The following is a 15,722-nucleotide window of genomic DNA, read 5'->3' as shown; positions in this document are numbered from 1 at the left end:
TAAAAAAGATATAATAATAACTTTATGCATGGGTTCCAATTATTACATACTATCCAAAGAGTATTATTCATATGATATATGCTATTTTACAAGTGTATATTTTTAAAAAAATGATGTGGAAAATTTTAATTATAAGCTGTGCAGTATTCTTATTTCCGTGGTTTAATCCAGCCAATAGCAGCACAGGAAACAGACTTTCCTGGCAGTATATGAATCAGGCCATTCAGTGGTGCTGATGCATGCAGCACACACATTCCCACGTGGGTTAATAGTTAAATGGGAACCCAAAATCTGCAGAAGAGGATGTCTGAAGCTGACGCCACTAAGGACAGCAGGAGGAGTAGTAAGTACAGCAGTTTGGACATGAAGGAAAAAAGAAGAAGTTGTTTAGAAAGACTTGCCCTGAGGAACAACCTGGCAAAGGAAACCCTCTCTGAATTTTTCGGCACATGTCTGATGGTAGTAAGTGTCAGCTGTTTTCCTGCTTCTTTCTGTGTAACTCTGCTGATGTGTGCATTTCTCTGAATTGAAGCCACGTTAACTACGCTTGTAATATGAAATACAACATAATCCCAGTAGTGAGACAGAACATTACAAGTTCTTTTTAATGTGCAACTGTACAACACCACTGGGCCTGCAAACTGGAACTTTTTCAGTCATCTGCTTTGTAAAATCTTTTTTGCAGTTCTACTATATTGGCATTAACAATTGTGCTGGTATTAGGCTTTCTTCTCTATGTTTTTCATACATAGTACAGTGATGATTCTACATACTGCACATAGGAATTTAGTGCATAGAAATCATCAGTGATATGTATAATTGTATGCTATCTATAATCATGTAATGTCATTTTAATTCACTTATGTACATGCCCTCGTGAATAATTAAAGATTACAATGTGTAGGTTCACCTTCAGGGAACCTAGAGTAATAGATGAGGGAATTGCATACTCAGCAATTCCTAAATATTTTTATTTTCTGAATTACTCTCATTATGGACCATAGGAACAAGCAGATAATATACTTACTAGGCTGCAGGGAATTGACTAAACCACTGCATTAGGTGTGAATAAAATGATGCTTATATGTGCAGTGGCTCCAATAATAACATTATTTTACATGACAGCTATTTAAACTTCATTTCACACCTCATCTGCTCTTTACATTTGAGGTTTCCAAAAGGAGTTATGGTGGAACCATCAGATATAAACACATAGTGAGTGAAAGAGTGAAATCTATCCACCATTGGCTGCCATTGTAAAAAAAAACAAAAAAAAAAAAAGTGTACTGCACGGCGTACCTTTTTAAATATTTTTTTGTATTCCTTTGCCTGGAATAGTGCAGACCTATGTGATATCCCATGCAGTAAAAAAATTGAGACCATGGCTGAATCGACTTTTTTTTTTTAAACTCGTTTTATTGAAAACACTGTATTTTGTACAATAACTGAATAAAGAACTTTGGTTCCATCATTAGCTCATTGCACTAATGTCGACAATGCTTTAGTACATTACATTAACACATACATTTGTTACATTTTTTATGATAATATGGTTTCTTTGTAGTGTCAGTAGAGGGTATGATTCTTTGTTGGTTTTACTAGGTGTTTCTAGGTGTAGCTGTCCTCAGTAAGTTATGGAACTGATCCTGTGTGAACACCGTACTCGTTGACCCACACCATCTTTCCCATTCTTTATTAAATTTTTCAGGGCATTTTCTGTTTTTGTATACGATTTTTTCGTATGGCAGAACGGCATGCTGAATCGACATTTTAGGAAGCCAAATTGACTTCAATAGCTAAATGTGGGTCTATGAATCCATTTATGGTATGCATCAAAACCTTCCCGACACATATGGTAAACATATACTGCAGACACAATGTCAAAGTACCCAAAGTGATTTCCTACTTTTGTAAATTCAACAAGGGTGCAGCTATACTTTATGCATGAATATAAGGTCTTAATTGACGAGAAATTACAAGAATGAAGGGTGCAATGGAGTTCTTTCATTGTTTATGCAAGCACAGCGTCTCCTATGGATACTAATACTAATACACCATTATCATTGAAGTCCTGAAAAGCCCTTGTAAATATGAAAACCACATTTATGATAAAATAAATAAAATAAATTAAGCCATATCACCCAACTCATTTGGCGTTTCCCCAGTAAACCGCTAAAGGCCCATTTAGACACAACAATTGTCGCTCAAAATTCACTCAAAGCCGTCTTTTGAGCTATAACTGTTGCGTCTAAATGCACGGACATCGTGCAGTTTTTGTGCACGAGTTGTTCATCGTTCAATTCTAGTTTTCTTGAATTGAGCGATGAACTCTTATCAGCGGTGCAGGCTGTTATCACAGTCGGTAGCGCTGATAAGATTTTTTCAGCTTGTGTCCCAATAGTAGTTCACAGCGGGACACCTGCTGCAATCGTGGAGAACAATACAGCTGTTTGCTTATGCAGAACAGCTATATTGTTCGCCGAGTGATAGTGGCAGTGTCCCACTCCACCTGCATAGCTCTTAAGTAGCTACTTAGCTACTATAGACTATGCAAAGATGATCGCTCAAAACTGTCATTCATACTATCGTTTGAGCGACTTTCGAGCGATCATCCGTCAGTGTAAATAGGGTCTAACTAATATAGTACTGATAATGGTATTTGCTTTATTTAATGGACAATCGAGCATTGATAGAGTGTTAGAGGGATGTAGCATGTTTGTTGTAGATGTATTGTGTAAGTTCTGCATTAAAAATGTAGTATAATGGATATCAATAGACTTTAGAAAACCCTATACACATGTAAGGGAACAAATAGACATGCATTTCACCTGCTCTGTCATGCACTGTAAAATCCAAGGCAAATCCATGTTTAAACTTGTGTGGTTTTATTGCATGTTTCCAACTAGTTCTGCACGGTGTAAAATCTTCTTTACATAGCTCTGTGGGCTGATGAAGTGCTATATTTTGGAATGACTAATCCTGTGGTCTTAATAATGAAGCATAGAACAGTTTAGAAAGTTCATTTTTAAGCAGTGAAGGTATAAAACAAAACTATTGAGTGTCATCTCCCCTACATATTAAAGTTGCATTAGAAGAAATCGAACTGAAAAACTATTCACTTTGACAATAGAAAAAAATCCTGTCCAGATAGACCAGCACCCAAGTGGGCTTCAGCTTAATGATTAACAAGTATGGATTTCTGTTCTGTCCTTACAGGATCATTGTTTGCTTTGACCCCCCCCCCCTGATCAATAATATTAACTTGCTAACTTGCATGCTGCACATCACTGCTGCAGACTTGTTTTTAGTCATATGAATATTCTGTTTTGCAACTTCCTTTATTTTTCTTTTTAAGCGTATTATTTTTGCCAGGTCAGCACTTCCTGCACAAAGTCACAATACAGTTCAAGGGGTGGGATGCAGCCATGTGCATGGGACACGTAGTAACACATACAGAAGTAAACATATTTTGGTGCTTGTTCTATAATAAATTCTGTGATTTCAAACATCCCAGATAAATATTATATATATATATATATATATATATATAAATAAATATATATATATATATATATATTTATATATATATATATATATAAATAAATATATATATATATATATATATATATTTATATATATATATATATATATATATATATATATATATATATATATTTAATGTATTCTGCGGTTTAGAAACTCCCAAGTGATTATATAATGCTAGCACAAAAGACAACTTGTATAAAAACAAGTTGAAGTATGCCCTGAATGCCCATCCTCATAAAGAAACTCAGACAAGTTGTGACACACAGGTTAATTTACTGTATCTATGCAGAATTTCCATTACTACTTTTTTTACTTCTCAAATGTTCGAGAAATGTAAGAAGACCAAAGTCTATCATAGGCCCTAGAACTAAACTTTTGGTACTTTTATCCTGAGCTTTATTTGCTGATCAGAAGCCACAGTTCACCCACTTTTGTAATAGAGTGCACTGAACTCTATGAGGCGTATTTGCTTAGACTGTCTCTTAATACATTTGTTGTATTCTTCAGGCAGTCCACGCTTTAAATCTGAAATCTGTGCCAGCCACAAGCTGGTGTAGATTTCAGCTATAATGTACATCAGCTTATGCTGTAAAATATAGTAAACATAATGGGTCATGAGTGGCCATGCCTCCTGATACTATGTCCCACCCTATCCTATAAAGCAAACTTTGTGGAGCCAGTATGAACATTCAAAAAGTTGCAAATTGTGACACTTTTTGAGTATGCAATTCTGGTGCCAACAGATAAAAAGTGCCCCTGTGTGTTTAATGCCAACAGGAACTCTAAGCGTAATTTTATACAGGCAGATAGTCTGCATGGTAAGAAGTTCAAAAGACAATATAGCTTGTTGATTTTGAAAATCTCATCAATGTTGCTGCTATTGTAAATGCTGCTGATTTTTCATGCAGAAATTCCACAAAGAAAATCCTCACCCAATCTGCCTCGTGTGAACATGACCTAACAGTAATTTAGGATTACCAATCCTTTTCTCTGGTCCATTTACACTGTTTGTCACTTGCTGGAGGAAAACTGAAGATACTGATTTCCAGATCTGTAATTCCCTGCAGAAATTATCCTTTTTTACTCCACTCACAGCATATGCATACTCCTAATCTGAGTCAGAATTGCCTTATTATAGGCCACTACGGCTCTTTCTCTCTCCGGGAAACATGTCTGAGGGTTTCTCTCTAGCTGTCGCTGCCTCACTCAACAGTTTACAGGCTCCAGTCAGTGTCAGCCCTCTCTTCCATAGCCCACTGTCATCCTCCTCCATCGCTGCCTAGGCCCAGACCTCTGCCGAATCTCAGAGCAGGTTTCGCTGCTCGCCATGCAATCTGTGCACACATATGAGGCACCAAACACTTACCCTTCTAAAGTCGCAACTCAAACTCCATATACAGGCATTGTGGCACGGCATATCAAACACTGCAATGTCCACCGTCAAGTGAGATGCAGGGCTCCAAGAAAATGGCCCCCTCTTGATTAACACCTCCTTCTCTTGTAAGTTGACAGTCCAGGGATTGCTGTTCCTGCTGGCATCAACAACAAGGAAATGGTGATACCAATAAAACAGCTCATTAACTCTAACCTTACATGCCAGGGGATCCCTAGACTCTGTCATCAACTTCTCAACGGTGCATTATAATACAACATAGCATTCCGACTTGGTAAGGTGAATATGGGAACCTGCATATCACCCCCTTACATTTGTGTGATATAATACTTGTTTTCCCTGTCTACATGTATTTCTCTTAATATTTTGAGGATATTCTAAAAAAAAATAATGAAATAAAATGGCCATAAATGTAAAGATTTGTCTATAACATGACAACTGTTTAGCTTCAGTTGTTGGGGTGGGGATACACATGAAGAAATATTTCCTACTATATAAATTAGTTTTCCTGTTGAAAATCTTTCGAGCCTTGGTAACTATCAAGCATTTGCACTGCCCCTTTTTTTCTGGCACAACTGCAAACTAAAATGGTATTGTTCAAGACTAATGACTGAGAAATATTTTAAACCAGTGTTTCCCAAATTCCAGTCCTCACAACCCCCTAAAAGGTCATGATTCGGGATATCCTATAGAGAGAACACCTGTGGAAAAATCTGAGGCACTGGCAATAATTCTATCACCTGTGCAATACTGTGGAAATCCAAAAAACCTGACCTGTAGGAAGGGTTGTGAGGACTGGAATTTGGGAAACAGTTTTAAACCATGAAAAATACAGTAAGTGTTCTGATCCTGAAGCAGATTGAAAGAAAGCCATGATTTCTAGTATAATAACTGCAATAATTACTATTAAACCATACCAGAATTAGTTGGTTCGTTAATATCTTATATCTATGACCTGCTTCACTAATAAAAAAACACACTACTTATATGAAGCCGCTGGAGAAAATACATTGTTTAACTGACTTAGGCCTCATGTCCACGGGCAAAATAAGATTTTAAATCCGCAGCGGATCACCCGCATGCGGATCCGCACCCCATAGGGATGCATTGACCACCCGTGGGTAGATAAATACCCGCGGATGGTCAATAAAAGTGATTTAAAAAAAAATGGAGCATGAAAAAAATCCGGACCATGCTCCATTTTCGTGCGGGTCTCCCGCAGGGACGGCTCCCGCAGGCTTCTATTGAAGCCTATGGAAGTCGCCCGGTTCCGCGGGAGACCTAAAATAAGAATAACTTACCCGCAGCGGACCGGGCAGGTCTTCTCTTCTTCCCGGCCGGATCTTCTTTCTTCGGCCCGGTGGATGTGCCCGGTGCATGCGCGCGGCACGCTGCCAGCGAGCCGGGTACATCCGCCGGCCGAAGAAAGAAGATCCGGCCGGGAAGAAGAGAAGACCTGCCCGGTCCGCTGCAGGTAAGTTTATTCTTATTTATTCTTCTTTTCAGCGCTCATGTCCGCGGGGCAGGAGGGACCCGCTACGGATTCTCCATGGAGAATCCGTAGCGGGCCTGATTTTCCCCGTGGACATGAGGCCTTAGGCTGCTTGTCCACGGGTGTAGCAATATCCTACGGCAGAGCTCCACTGCAGGAGCCGCTGCCGGGGAGCAGGAGACAGCTGACGGTTCTCTGCACTGAGCTTATCTGACAGATGGGCTCAACCTGGAGAATCGCAACAAATCACAGCATGCTGCGATTTGAATCCTGCAAGCGGAGAATCGCAATGATTCTCTGCTCGTAGACGCAGCGGCTGTGCTTTCCATAGCAGCGCTGCGGAAAACGTCAGACAGTGTGATTCGCAGGCGATTTATCGACAGCACAATCACGTCCGTGGACATGCAGCCTAAACTGTTCTGTTAACCATAATACAAAGTATATGCTGGTCTCTTTTAGGGTGAATGGTGGAACTTTTAATAGTGTTGTGTAAATGAGAGATAAAACACATCCCATTATTCTTGTAATTAAAAAATGAAATCGCAGAGGCCGTTAGTCTAATTCTAAACAATAGCCCTTCCCAGAGTAGACTAAGATATAGTAAAACTAAATTTTATTCTTCGATTTGTTAAAAAACAATATCACTGCCCCATGATAGGAGTCCCAATCTGCGCTAAGAAGTCTGACCTCATGCTCTGGCCAACCATCCAGGTCATGGGCTGACCTTAGTTTCCTTCTTTTTGTTTACATCATTTTGGGGGGTTAATCCTCTGCTGAAAACTGCTATTATGCTCTATTATTCCAGCAAGTACAGGTAGACAAATCTAAACTCTTAGCAAGCACTTCTAAGTTTTTTTCTCTGATCAAGACTATCAGTTCAGATACTAGAATTGGAGGACTTTCCAGCTTAGATACCGAATATACGCTTTTATAGCACAGATCGGGACTCCTATCATGGGGCAGTAATAAGACTAGGTAAAAGAAGATAACTATTAGCCAATACCAAACGATCTTCTGCTAATAAGGTAGTTGTGTATGATAAGATAAGTCCTCCTAGTACTAAAATGCATGCTGTCTACTAAACCTCCCTTAGCTATCATTGGATCTAGTATATCACAAATGCTATTGATATCAGGATAGCCATCAGAATCCACGACTCTTGCACAAATGTATTCTATGTCAATAAATAACTATATATGCATTTGAGGTGAGTCGTTGGTGACTAAGCTATTGAACATCTGTATTAATTTATCAATAGGCTCACCAACTTCCTGATGATGCGCGAAATTCCGAGGAAATGGGTCAAACATATTATGAACTGAGCGTATAAACTTGAAAAAATCATATAGGCGCCACACATATTTATTGAAAGTTGCTCAAACATCAGATCCTTCAAAATTTTTTGTACCTAACGCACTATTCACTGTGTGCGTCTGTGACGGTGTTCTCACATTTAGTGACCATAAAGAGACCAGCCCCCCTAGCTATTACCCAGTGACATATATTTATATACTCCGGGCTTTCCTAGGGCATGTGAGTTCTATCCTGATACATGTATGAATGTTTGTATGGCTATATATAGAGATGAGCGAGCACCAAAATGCTCGGGTGCTCGTTACTCGGGACGAACTTTTCGCGATGCTCGAGGGTTCGTTTCGAGTAACGAACCCCATTGAAGTCAATGGGCGACCCGAGCATTTTTGTATTTCGCCGATGCTCGCTAAGGTTTCCTTGTGTGAAAATCTGGGCAATTCAAGAAAGTGATGGGAACGACACAGCAACGGATAGGGCAGGCGAGGGGCTACATGTTGGGCTGCATCTCAATTTCCCAGGTCCCACTATTAAGCCACAATAGCGGCAAGAGTGGGGCCCCCCCCTCCCAAAAACTTTTACTTCTGAAAAGCCCTCATTAGCATGGCATACCTTAGCTAAGCACCACACTACCTCCAACAAAGCACAATCACTGCCTGCATGACACTCCACTGCCACTTCTCCTGGATTACATGCTGCCCAACCGCCCCCCCTCCCCCCCACAGCGCACACCAAAGTGTCCCTGCGCAGACTTCAGCTGCCCTAATGCCACACCACCCTCATGTCTATTTAGAAGTGCGTCTGCCATGAGGAGGAACCGCAGGCACACACTGCAGAGGTTGGCACGGCTAGGCAGCGACCCTCTTTAAAAGGGGCGGAGCGATAGCCCACAATGCTGTACAGAAGCAATGAGAAATAGAATCCTGTGCCACCGCCATCAGGAGCTGCACACGTGGGCATAGCAATGGGGAACCTATGTGCCACACACTATTCATTCTGTCAAGGTGTCTCTGCATGCCCCAGTCAGACCGGGCTTTTTAATTCATAGACACAGGCAGGTACAACTCCCTATTGTGAAGTCGCTGTTGACCGACAGCATGGGTGGCTCCCTGGAACCCACCGGCGATACACAAAAATATCCCATTGCATTGCCCAACACAGCTGAGGTAGTAATGTCGTGCTTAATGCAGGTGGGCTTCGGCCCACACTGCATGCCCCAGTCAGACTGGGGTTCTTTACAAGTGGAAACAGATGCATTTATAATTCCCTGTGGACCCACAGCATGGGTGGGTGCCAGGAAGCCACCGGCGGTACATAGAAATATCCCATTGCATTGCCCAACACAGCTGAGGTAGTAATGTCGTGCTTAATGCAGGTGGGCTTCGGCCCACACTGCATGCCCCAGTCAGACTGGGGTTCTTTACAAGTGGACACATGTAGGTTAAACTCCGTGTGCACCTACAGCATGGGTGGCTCCCTGGAACCCACCGGCGATACACAAAAATATCCCATTGCATTGCCCAACACAGCTGAGGTAGTAATGTCGTGCTTAATGCAGGTGGGCTTCGGCCCACACTGCATGCCCCAGTTAGACTGGGGTTCTTTACAAGTGGAAACAGATGCATTTATAATTCCCTGTGGACCCACAGCATGGGTGGGTGCCAGGAAGCCACCGGCGGTACATAGAAATATCCCATTGCATTGCCCAACACAGCTGAGGTAGTAATGTCGTGCTTAATGCAGGTGGGCTTCGGCCAACACTGCATGCCCCAGTCTGACTGGTAATATGTACCTTAACAGTAACCGCGTTGGTGGGAAATGGCCTCGCCGCCATCATGTCTTTGGGAAGCCTCTGTTTCCACACCCCAGAGACATACCATTAGCAGCGGTATAGGCAGAGCCCATAATTAGTAACATTTCAGCCGTAGCATTAGCGACAGGCCCCACTAACATATCACTAGCAGCATTATAGGGAGAGCACAGTCTTAGTTCCATTTCAGTAATACAGGCCCCAGTAACAATTCCGAAGCAGCAGTATAGGAGGAGCACAGTCTTAGTTCCATTTCAGTAATAGTAGCAGCCTACACAGGCCCCAGGAACAATTCCGAAGCAGCAGTATAGGAGGAGAGTAGTCTTAGTTCCATTTAAGTCATTGTAGCAGCCTACACAGGCCCCAGGAACAATTCCGAAGCAGCAGTTCAGTGGGAGCGCAGTCTTAGTTCCATTTCAGTGGCTGCAGTATAGCCAAGGCCCAAGTTACATTTATGTAGCTAAAGTGTAGGCCAACCCCACACACACTTCTGTACCATGAGTGCAGGCGAAGAACATACAAATTGCTATGATTACACTGTAGGTGAGGGCCCCAAAAAATTGGTGTACCAACAGTACTAATGTACCTCAGTAAAAATTGGCCATGCCCAACCAAGATGGCAGGTGAAACCCATTAATCGCTTTGGTTAATGTGGCTTAAGTGGTAACTAGGCCTGGAGGCAGCCCAGTTTAACGAAAAATTGGTTCAAGTTAAAGTTTCAACGCTTTTAAGAGCATTGAAACATATAAAAATTGTTTAGAAAAATTAGATGAGTGAGCCTTGTGGCCCTAAGAAAAATTGCCCGTTCAGCGTGATTACGTGAGGTTTCAGGAGGAGGAGCAGGAGGAGGAGGAGGAATATTAGACACAGATTGATGAAGCAGAAATGTCCCCGTTTTGGATGGTGAGAGAGAACGTAGCTTCCATCCGCGGGTGCAGCCTACGTATTGCTTACGTATCGCTGCTGTCCGCTGGTGGAGAAGAGAAGTCTGGGGAAATCCAGGCTTTGTTCATCTTGATGAGTGTTAGCCTGTCGGCACTGTCGGTTGACAGGCGGGTACGCTTATCTGTGATGATTCCCCCAGCCGCACTAAACACCCTCTCCGACAAGACGCTAGCCGCAGGACAAGCAAGCACCTCCAGGGCATACAGCGCTAGTTCAGGCCACGTGTCCAGCTTCGACACCCAGTAGTTGTAGGTGGCAGAGGCGTCACGGAGGACGGTCGTGCGATCGGCTACGTACTCCCTCACCATCCTTTTACAGTGCTCCCGCCGACTCAGCCTTGACTGGGGAGCGGTGACACAGTCTTGGTGGGGAGCCATAAAGCTGTCCAGGCCCTTAAAGACTGTTGCACTGCCTGGGCTGTACATGCTGCTCGATCTCCGCACCTCCCCTGCTACCTGGCCCTCGGAACTGCGCCTTCTGCCACTAGCGCTGTCGGATGGGAATTTTACCATCAGCTTGTCCGCCAGGGTCCTGTGGTATAGCAACACTCTCGAACCCCTTTCCTCTTCGGGAATGAGAGTGGGAAGGTTCTCCTTATAGCGTGGGTCGAGCAGTGTGTACACCCAGTAATCCGTAGTGGCCAGAATGCGTGCAACGCGAGGGTCACGAGAAAGGCATCCTAACATGAAGTCAGCCATGTGTGCCAGGGTACCTGTACGCAACACATGGCTGTCTTCACTAGGAAGATCACTTTCAGGATCCTCCTCCTCCTCCTCCTCCTCAGGCCATACACGCTGAAAGGATGACAGGCAAGCAGCAGGGGCACCGTCAGCAGTGGGCCAAGCTGTCTCTTCCCCTTCTCCTCATCCTCCTCATGCTCCTCCTCCTCCTCCTCCTGAATGCGCTGAGATATAGACAGGAGGGTGCTCTGACTATCCAGCGACATACTGTCTTCCCCCGCCTCTGTTTCCGAGCGCAAAGCATCTGCCTTTATGGTTTGCAGGGAACTTCTCAAGATGCATAGCAGAGGAGTGGTGACGCTAATGATTGCAGCATCGCCGCTCACCACCTGGGTAGACTGCTCAAAGTTTCCAAGGACCTGGCAGATGTCTGCCAACCAGGCCCACTCTTCTGAAAATAATTGAGGAGGCTGACTCCCACTGCGCCGCCCATGTTGGAGTTGGTATTCCACGATAGCTCTACGCTGCTCATAGAGCCTGGCCAACATGTGGAGCGTAGAGTTCCACCGTGTGGGCACGTCGCACTGGCAGATTAAAGCGATGTTGCAGGGTGCGCAGGGTGGCAGCGTCCGTGTGGGACTTGCGGAAATGTGCGCAGAGCCGGCGCACCTTTACGAGCAGGTCTGACAAGCGTGGGTAGCTTTTCAGAAAGCGCTGAACCACCAAATTAAAGATGTGGGCCAGGCATGGCACGTGCGTGAGGCTGCCGAGCTGCAGAGCCGCCACCAGGTTACGGCCGTTGTCACACACGACCATGCCCGGTTGGAGGCTCAGCGGCGCAAGCCAGCGGTCGGTCTGCTCTGTCAGACCCTGCAGCAGTTCGTGGGCCGTGTGCCTCCTATCTCCTAAGCTGAGTAGTTTCAGCACGGCCTGCTGACGCTTGCCCACCGCTGTGCTGCCACGCCGCGCGACACCGACTGCTGGCGACGTCCTGCTGCTGCTGACACATCTAGATTGCGAGACAGAGGTTGAGGAGGAGGAGGAGGAGGAGGGTGCTTTAGTGGAGGAAGCCGAGCTGGGGCCCGCAATTCTGGGGGTGGGTAGGACGTGAGCGGTCCCAGGCTCTGACTCAGTCCCAGCCTCCACTAAATTCACCCAATGTGCCGTCAGGGAGATGTAGTGGCCCTGCCCGCCTGTGCTTGTCCACGTGTCCGTAGTTAAGTGGACCTTGCCACTAACCGCATTGGTGAGGGCACGTACAATGTTGCGGGAGACGTGGTCGTGCAGAGCTGGGACGGCACATCGGGAAAAGTAGTGGCGACTGGGAACTGAGTAGCGCGGGGCCGCCGCCGCCATCATAGCTTTGAAAGCCTCCGTTTCCACAACCCTATACGGCAGCATCTCAAGGCTGATAAATTTGGCTATGTGGACGGTTAACGATTGAGCGTGCGGGTGCGTGGCGGCGTACTTGCGCTTGCGCTCCAACAGTTGCGCTAGCGACGGCTGGACGGTGCGCTGAACTACACTGGTGGATGGGGCCGAGGACAGCGGAGGTGAGGGTGTGGGTGCAGGCCATGAGACGGTAGTGCCTGTGTCCTGAGAGGGGGGTTGTATCTCAGTGGCAGGTTGGGGCACAGGGGGAGAGGCAGCGGTGCAAACCGGAGGCGGTGAACGGCCTTCGTCCCACCTTGTGGGGTGCTTGGCCATCATATGTCTGCGCATGCTGGTGGTGGTGAGGCTGTTGGTGGTGGCTCCCCGGCTGATCTTGGCGCGACAAAGGTTGCACACCACTGTTCGTCGGTCGTCAGGCGTCTCTGTGAAAAACTGCCAGACCTTAGAGCACCTCGGCCTCTGCAGGGTGGCATGGCGCGAGGGTGCGCTTTGGGAAACAGTTGGTGGATTATTCGGTCTGGCCCTGCCTCTACCCCTGGCCACCGCACTGCCTCTTGCAACCTGCCCTGCTGCTGCCCGTGCCTCCCCCTCTGAAGACCTGTCCTGTGTAGGCGTTGCACACCAGGTGGGGTCAGTCACCTCATCGTCCTGCTGCTCTTCCTCCGAATCCTCTGTGCGCTCCTCCCTCGGACTTACTGCCCTTACTACTACCTCACTGCAAGACAACTGTGTCTCATCGTCATCGTCCTCCTCACCCACAGAAAGTTCTTGAGACAGTTGGCGGAGGTCCCCAGCCTCATCCCCCGGACCCCGGGAACTTTCGAATGGTTGTGCATCAGTGACGATAAACTCCTCTGGTGGGAGAGGAACCACTGCTGCCCAATCTGAGCAGGGGCCCGAGAACAGTTCCTGGGAGTCTTCCCGCTCCTGAGCATGTGTCATTGTAGTGGAGTGAGGAGGCTGGGAGGAAGGAGGAGCAGCAGACAGAGGATTCGGATTTGCAGCAGTGGACGGCGCAGAACTGTGGCTGGACGATAGGTTGCTCGAAGCACTTTCTGCCATCCAGGACAGGACCTGCTCACACTGCTCATTTTCTAATAAAGGTCTCCCGCGTGGACCCATTAATTGGGCGATGAATGTGGGGACGCCAGAAACGTGCCTCTCTCCTAATCGCGCAGCAGTCGGCTGCGACACACCTGGATCAGGAGCTCGGCCTGTGCCCACACCCTCACTTGGCCCTCCGCGTCCTCGGCCGCGTCCACGTCCTCTAGGCCTACCCCTACCCCTCAGCATGCTGTATTACCAGTGATTTGATATCACAGGCAGGAAATAAATTGGCGCAAGCCTGCAGGCCAAATATAATTTTTTAACTTTTTTTAAAAAGGAAAGGCCCACTGCCTCTAGTGAATGAATAATAAGTTTAATAACTGTGTTGCGGCCCTGCAAAAGTGTCACAGAACTTTACTGTTGCAGAGTTATTAACTGTGGCAGAGCAGGTATTTCCCAGGCAGGAAAGAAATTGGCGCAAGGCTGCACTCAACCGTAGCTGGTTGCGTCTGATTTTTTTACGTTCTCCGCGCAGCACACACGTACCCAGAGCCCTGACGGCTGTCAGAGGCAGGGCAAATATACTTTTTTCCCTTTTGTTTAAAAGGAAAGGCCCACTGTGCCTATTCAATGACTAATATAACTGTGTTGCGGCCCTGCAAAAGTGTCACAGAACTTTACTGTTGCAGAGTTATTAACTGTGGCAGAGCAGGTATTTCCCAGGCAGGAAAGAAATTGGCGCAAGGCTGCACTCAACCGTAGCTGGTTGCGTCTGATTTTTTTACGTTCTCCACGCAGCACACACGTACCCAGAGCCCTTAGGACTGACAGAGGGAGGGCAAATATACTTTTTTCCCTTTTGTTTAAAAGGAAAGGCCCACTGTGCCTATTGAATGACTAATATAACTGTGTTGCGGCCCTGCAAAAGTGTCACAGAACTTTACTGTTGCAGAGTTATTAACTGTGGCAGAGCAGGTATTTCCCAGGCAGGAAAGAAATTGGCGCAAGGCTGCACTCAACCGTAGCTGGTTGCGTCTGATTTTTTTACGTTCTCCATGCAGCACACACGTACCCAGAGCCCTTAGGACTGACAGAGGCAGGGCAAATATACTTTTTTCCCTTTTGTTTAAAAGGAAAGGCCCACTGTGCCTATTGAATGACTAATATAACTGTGTTGCGGCCCTGCAAAAGTGTCACAGAACTTTACTGTTGCAGAGTTATTAACTATGGCAGAGCAGGTATTTCCCAGGCAGGAAAGAAATTGGCGCAAGGCTGCACTCAACCGTAGCTGGTTGCGTCTGATTTTTTTTTACGTTCTCCACGCAGCACACACGTACCCAGAGCCCTGACGGCTGTCAGAGGCAGGGCAAATATACTTTTTTCCCTTTTGTTTAAAAGGAAAAGCCCACTGTGCCTATTCAATGACTAATAACTGTGTTGTGGCCCTGCCTACACAATTCTGTGCCTGTAGTATCAATGCAGGGTGCAATGCTCTGCACCGCCGATTTTGAGAAAAAAAAAAAAAAGCAACACAGCTAACAGCAGCCTGCACAGTACTCCACACGGTTAAATGTGGCCCTAGAAAGGACCGTTGAGGTTCTTGAAGGCTACACTCACTCCTAACACTCTCCCTGCCTAAGCACCACTTCTGTCCCTAATGCCGGGTGCAATGCTCTGCACTGCCGATTTTGAGGAAAAAAAAAAAATTTCTCCACTGCTAACAGCAGCCTGCACACACGTAGATGTGGCCCTAAGAAGGACCGTTGGGGTTCTTGAAGCCTACACTCACTACAAACACTCTCCCTACAGCAACTCCAATAGAACAGCACTTTCCCTCAGCTAACTCACACGGCATCTGAGGCGAGCCGCGGGAGGGGCCGACTTTTATACTCGGGTGACATCTGATCGCCCCAGCCACTCACAGCAGGGGGGTGGTATAGGGCTTGAACGTCACAGGGGGAAGTTGTAATGCCTTCCCTGTCTTTCAATTGGCCAGAAAAGCGCGCTAACGTCTCAGAGATGAAACTGAAAGTAACCCGAACACCGCGTGGTGCTCGTTACGAGTAACGAGCATCCCGAACACGCTAATATTCGCCCGAGCATCAA

The 15,722-nt window shown here is 45.9% G+C and overlaps 1 protein-coding gene across 1 annotated transcript in view; it reads left to right on the top strand.

Annotated features, from left to right (window-relative positions):
- Positions 1-219: 219 nt before the first annotated feature.
- Positions 220-15,722, top strand: part of AQP9 (aquaporin 9) — a 45,187-nt gene continuing 29,684 nt past the window's right edge. The window contains exon 1 of the mRNA XM_066592539.1: positions 220-462. Within this exon, the coding sequence (XP_066448636.1) occupies positions 277-462 (186 nt within the window). The 5' untranslated portion in view covers positions 220-276. The remainder of the gene's footprint in view (positions 463-15,722) is intronic.

Source organism: Eleutherodactylus coqui, chromosome 2 (assembly GCF_035609145.1).
Source record: "Eleutherodactylus coqui strain aEleCoq1 chromosome 2, aEleCoq1.hap1, whole genome shotgun sequence".
NCBI lineage: Eukaryota > Metazoa > Chordata > Amphibia > Anura > Eleutherodactylidae > Eleutherodactylus > Eleutherodactylus coqui.
This window is presented reverse-complemented; position numbering and strand designations above follow the sequence as displayed.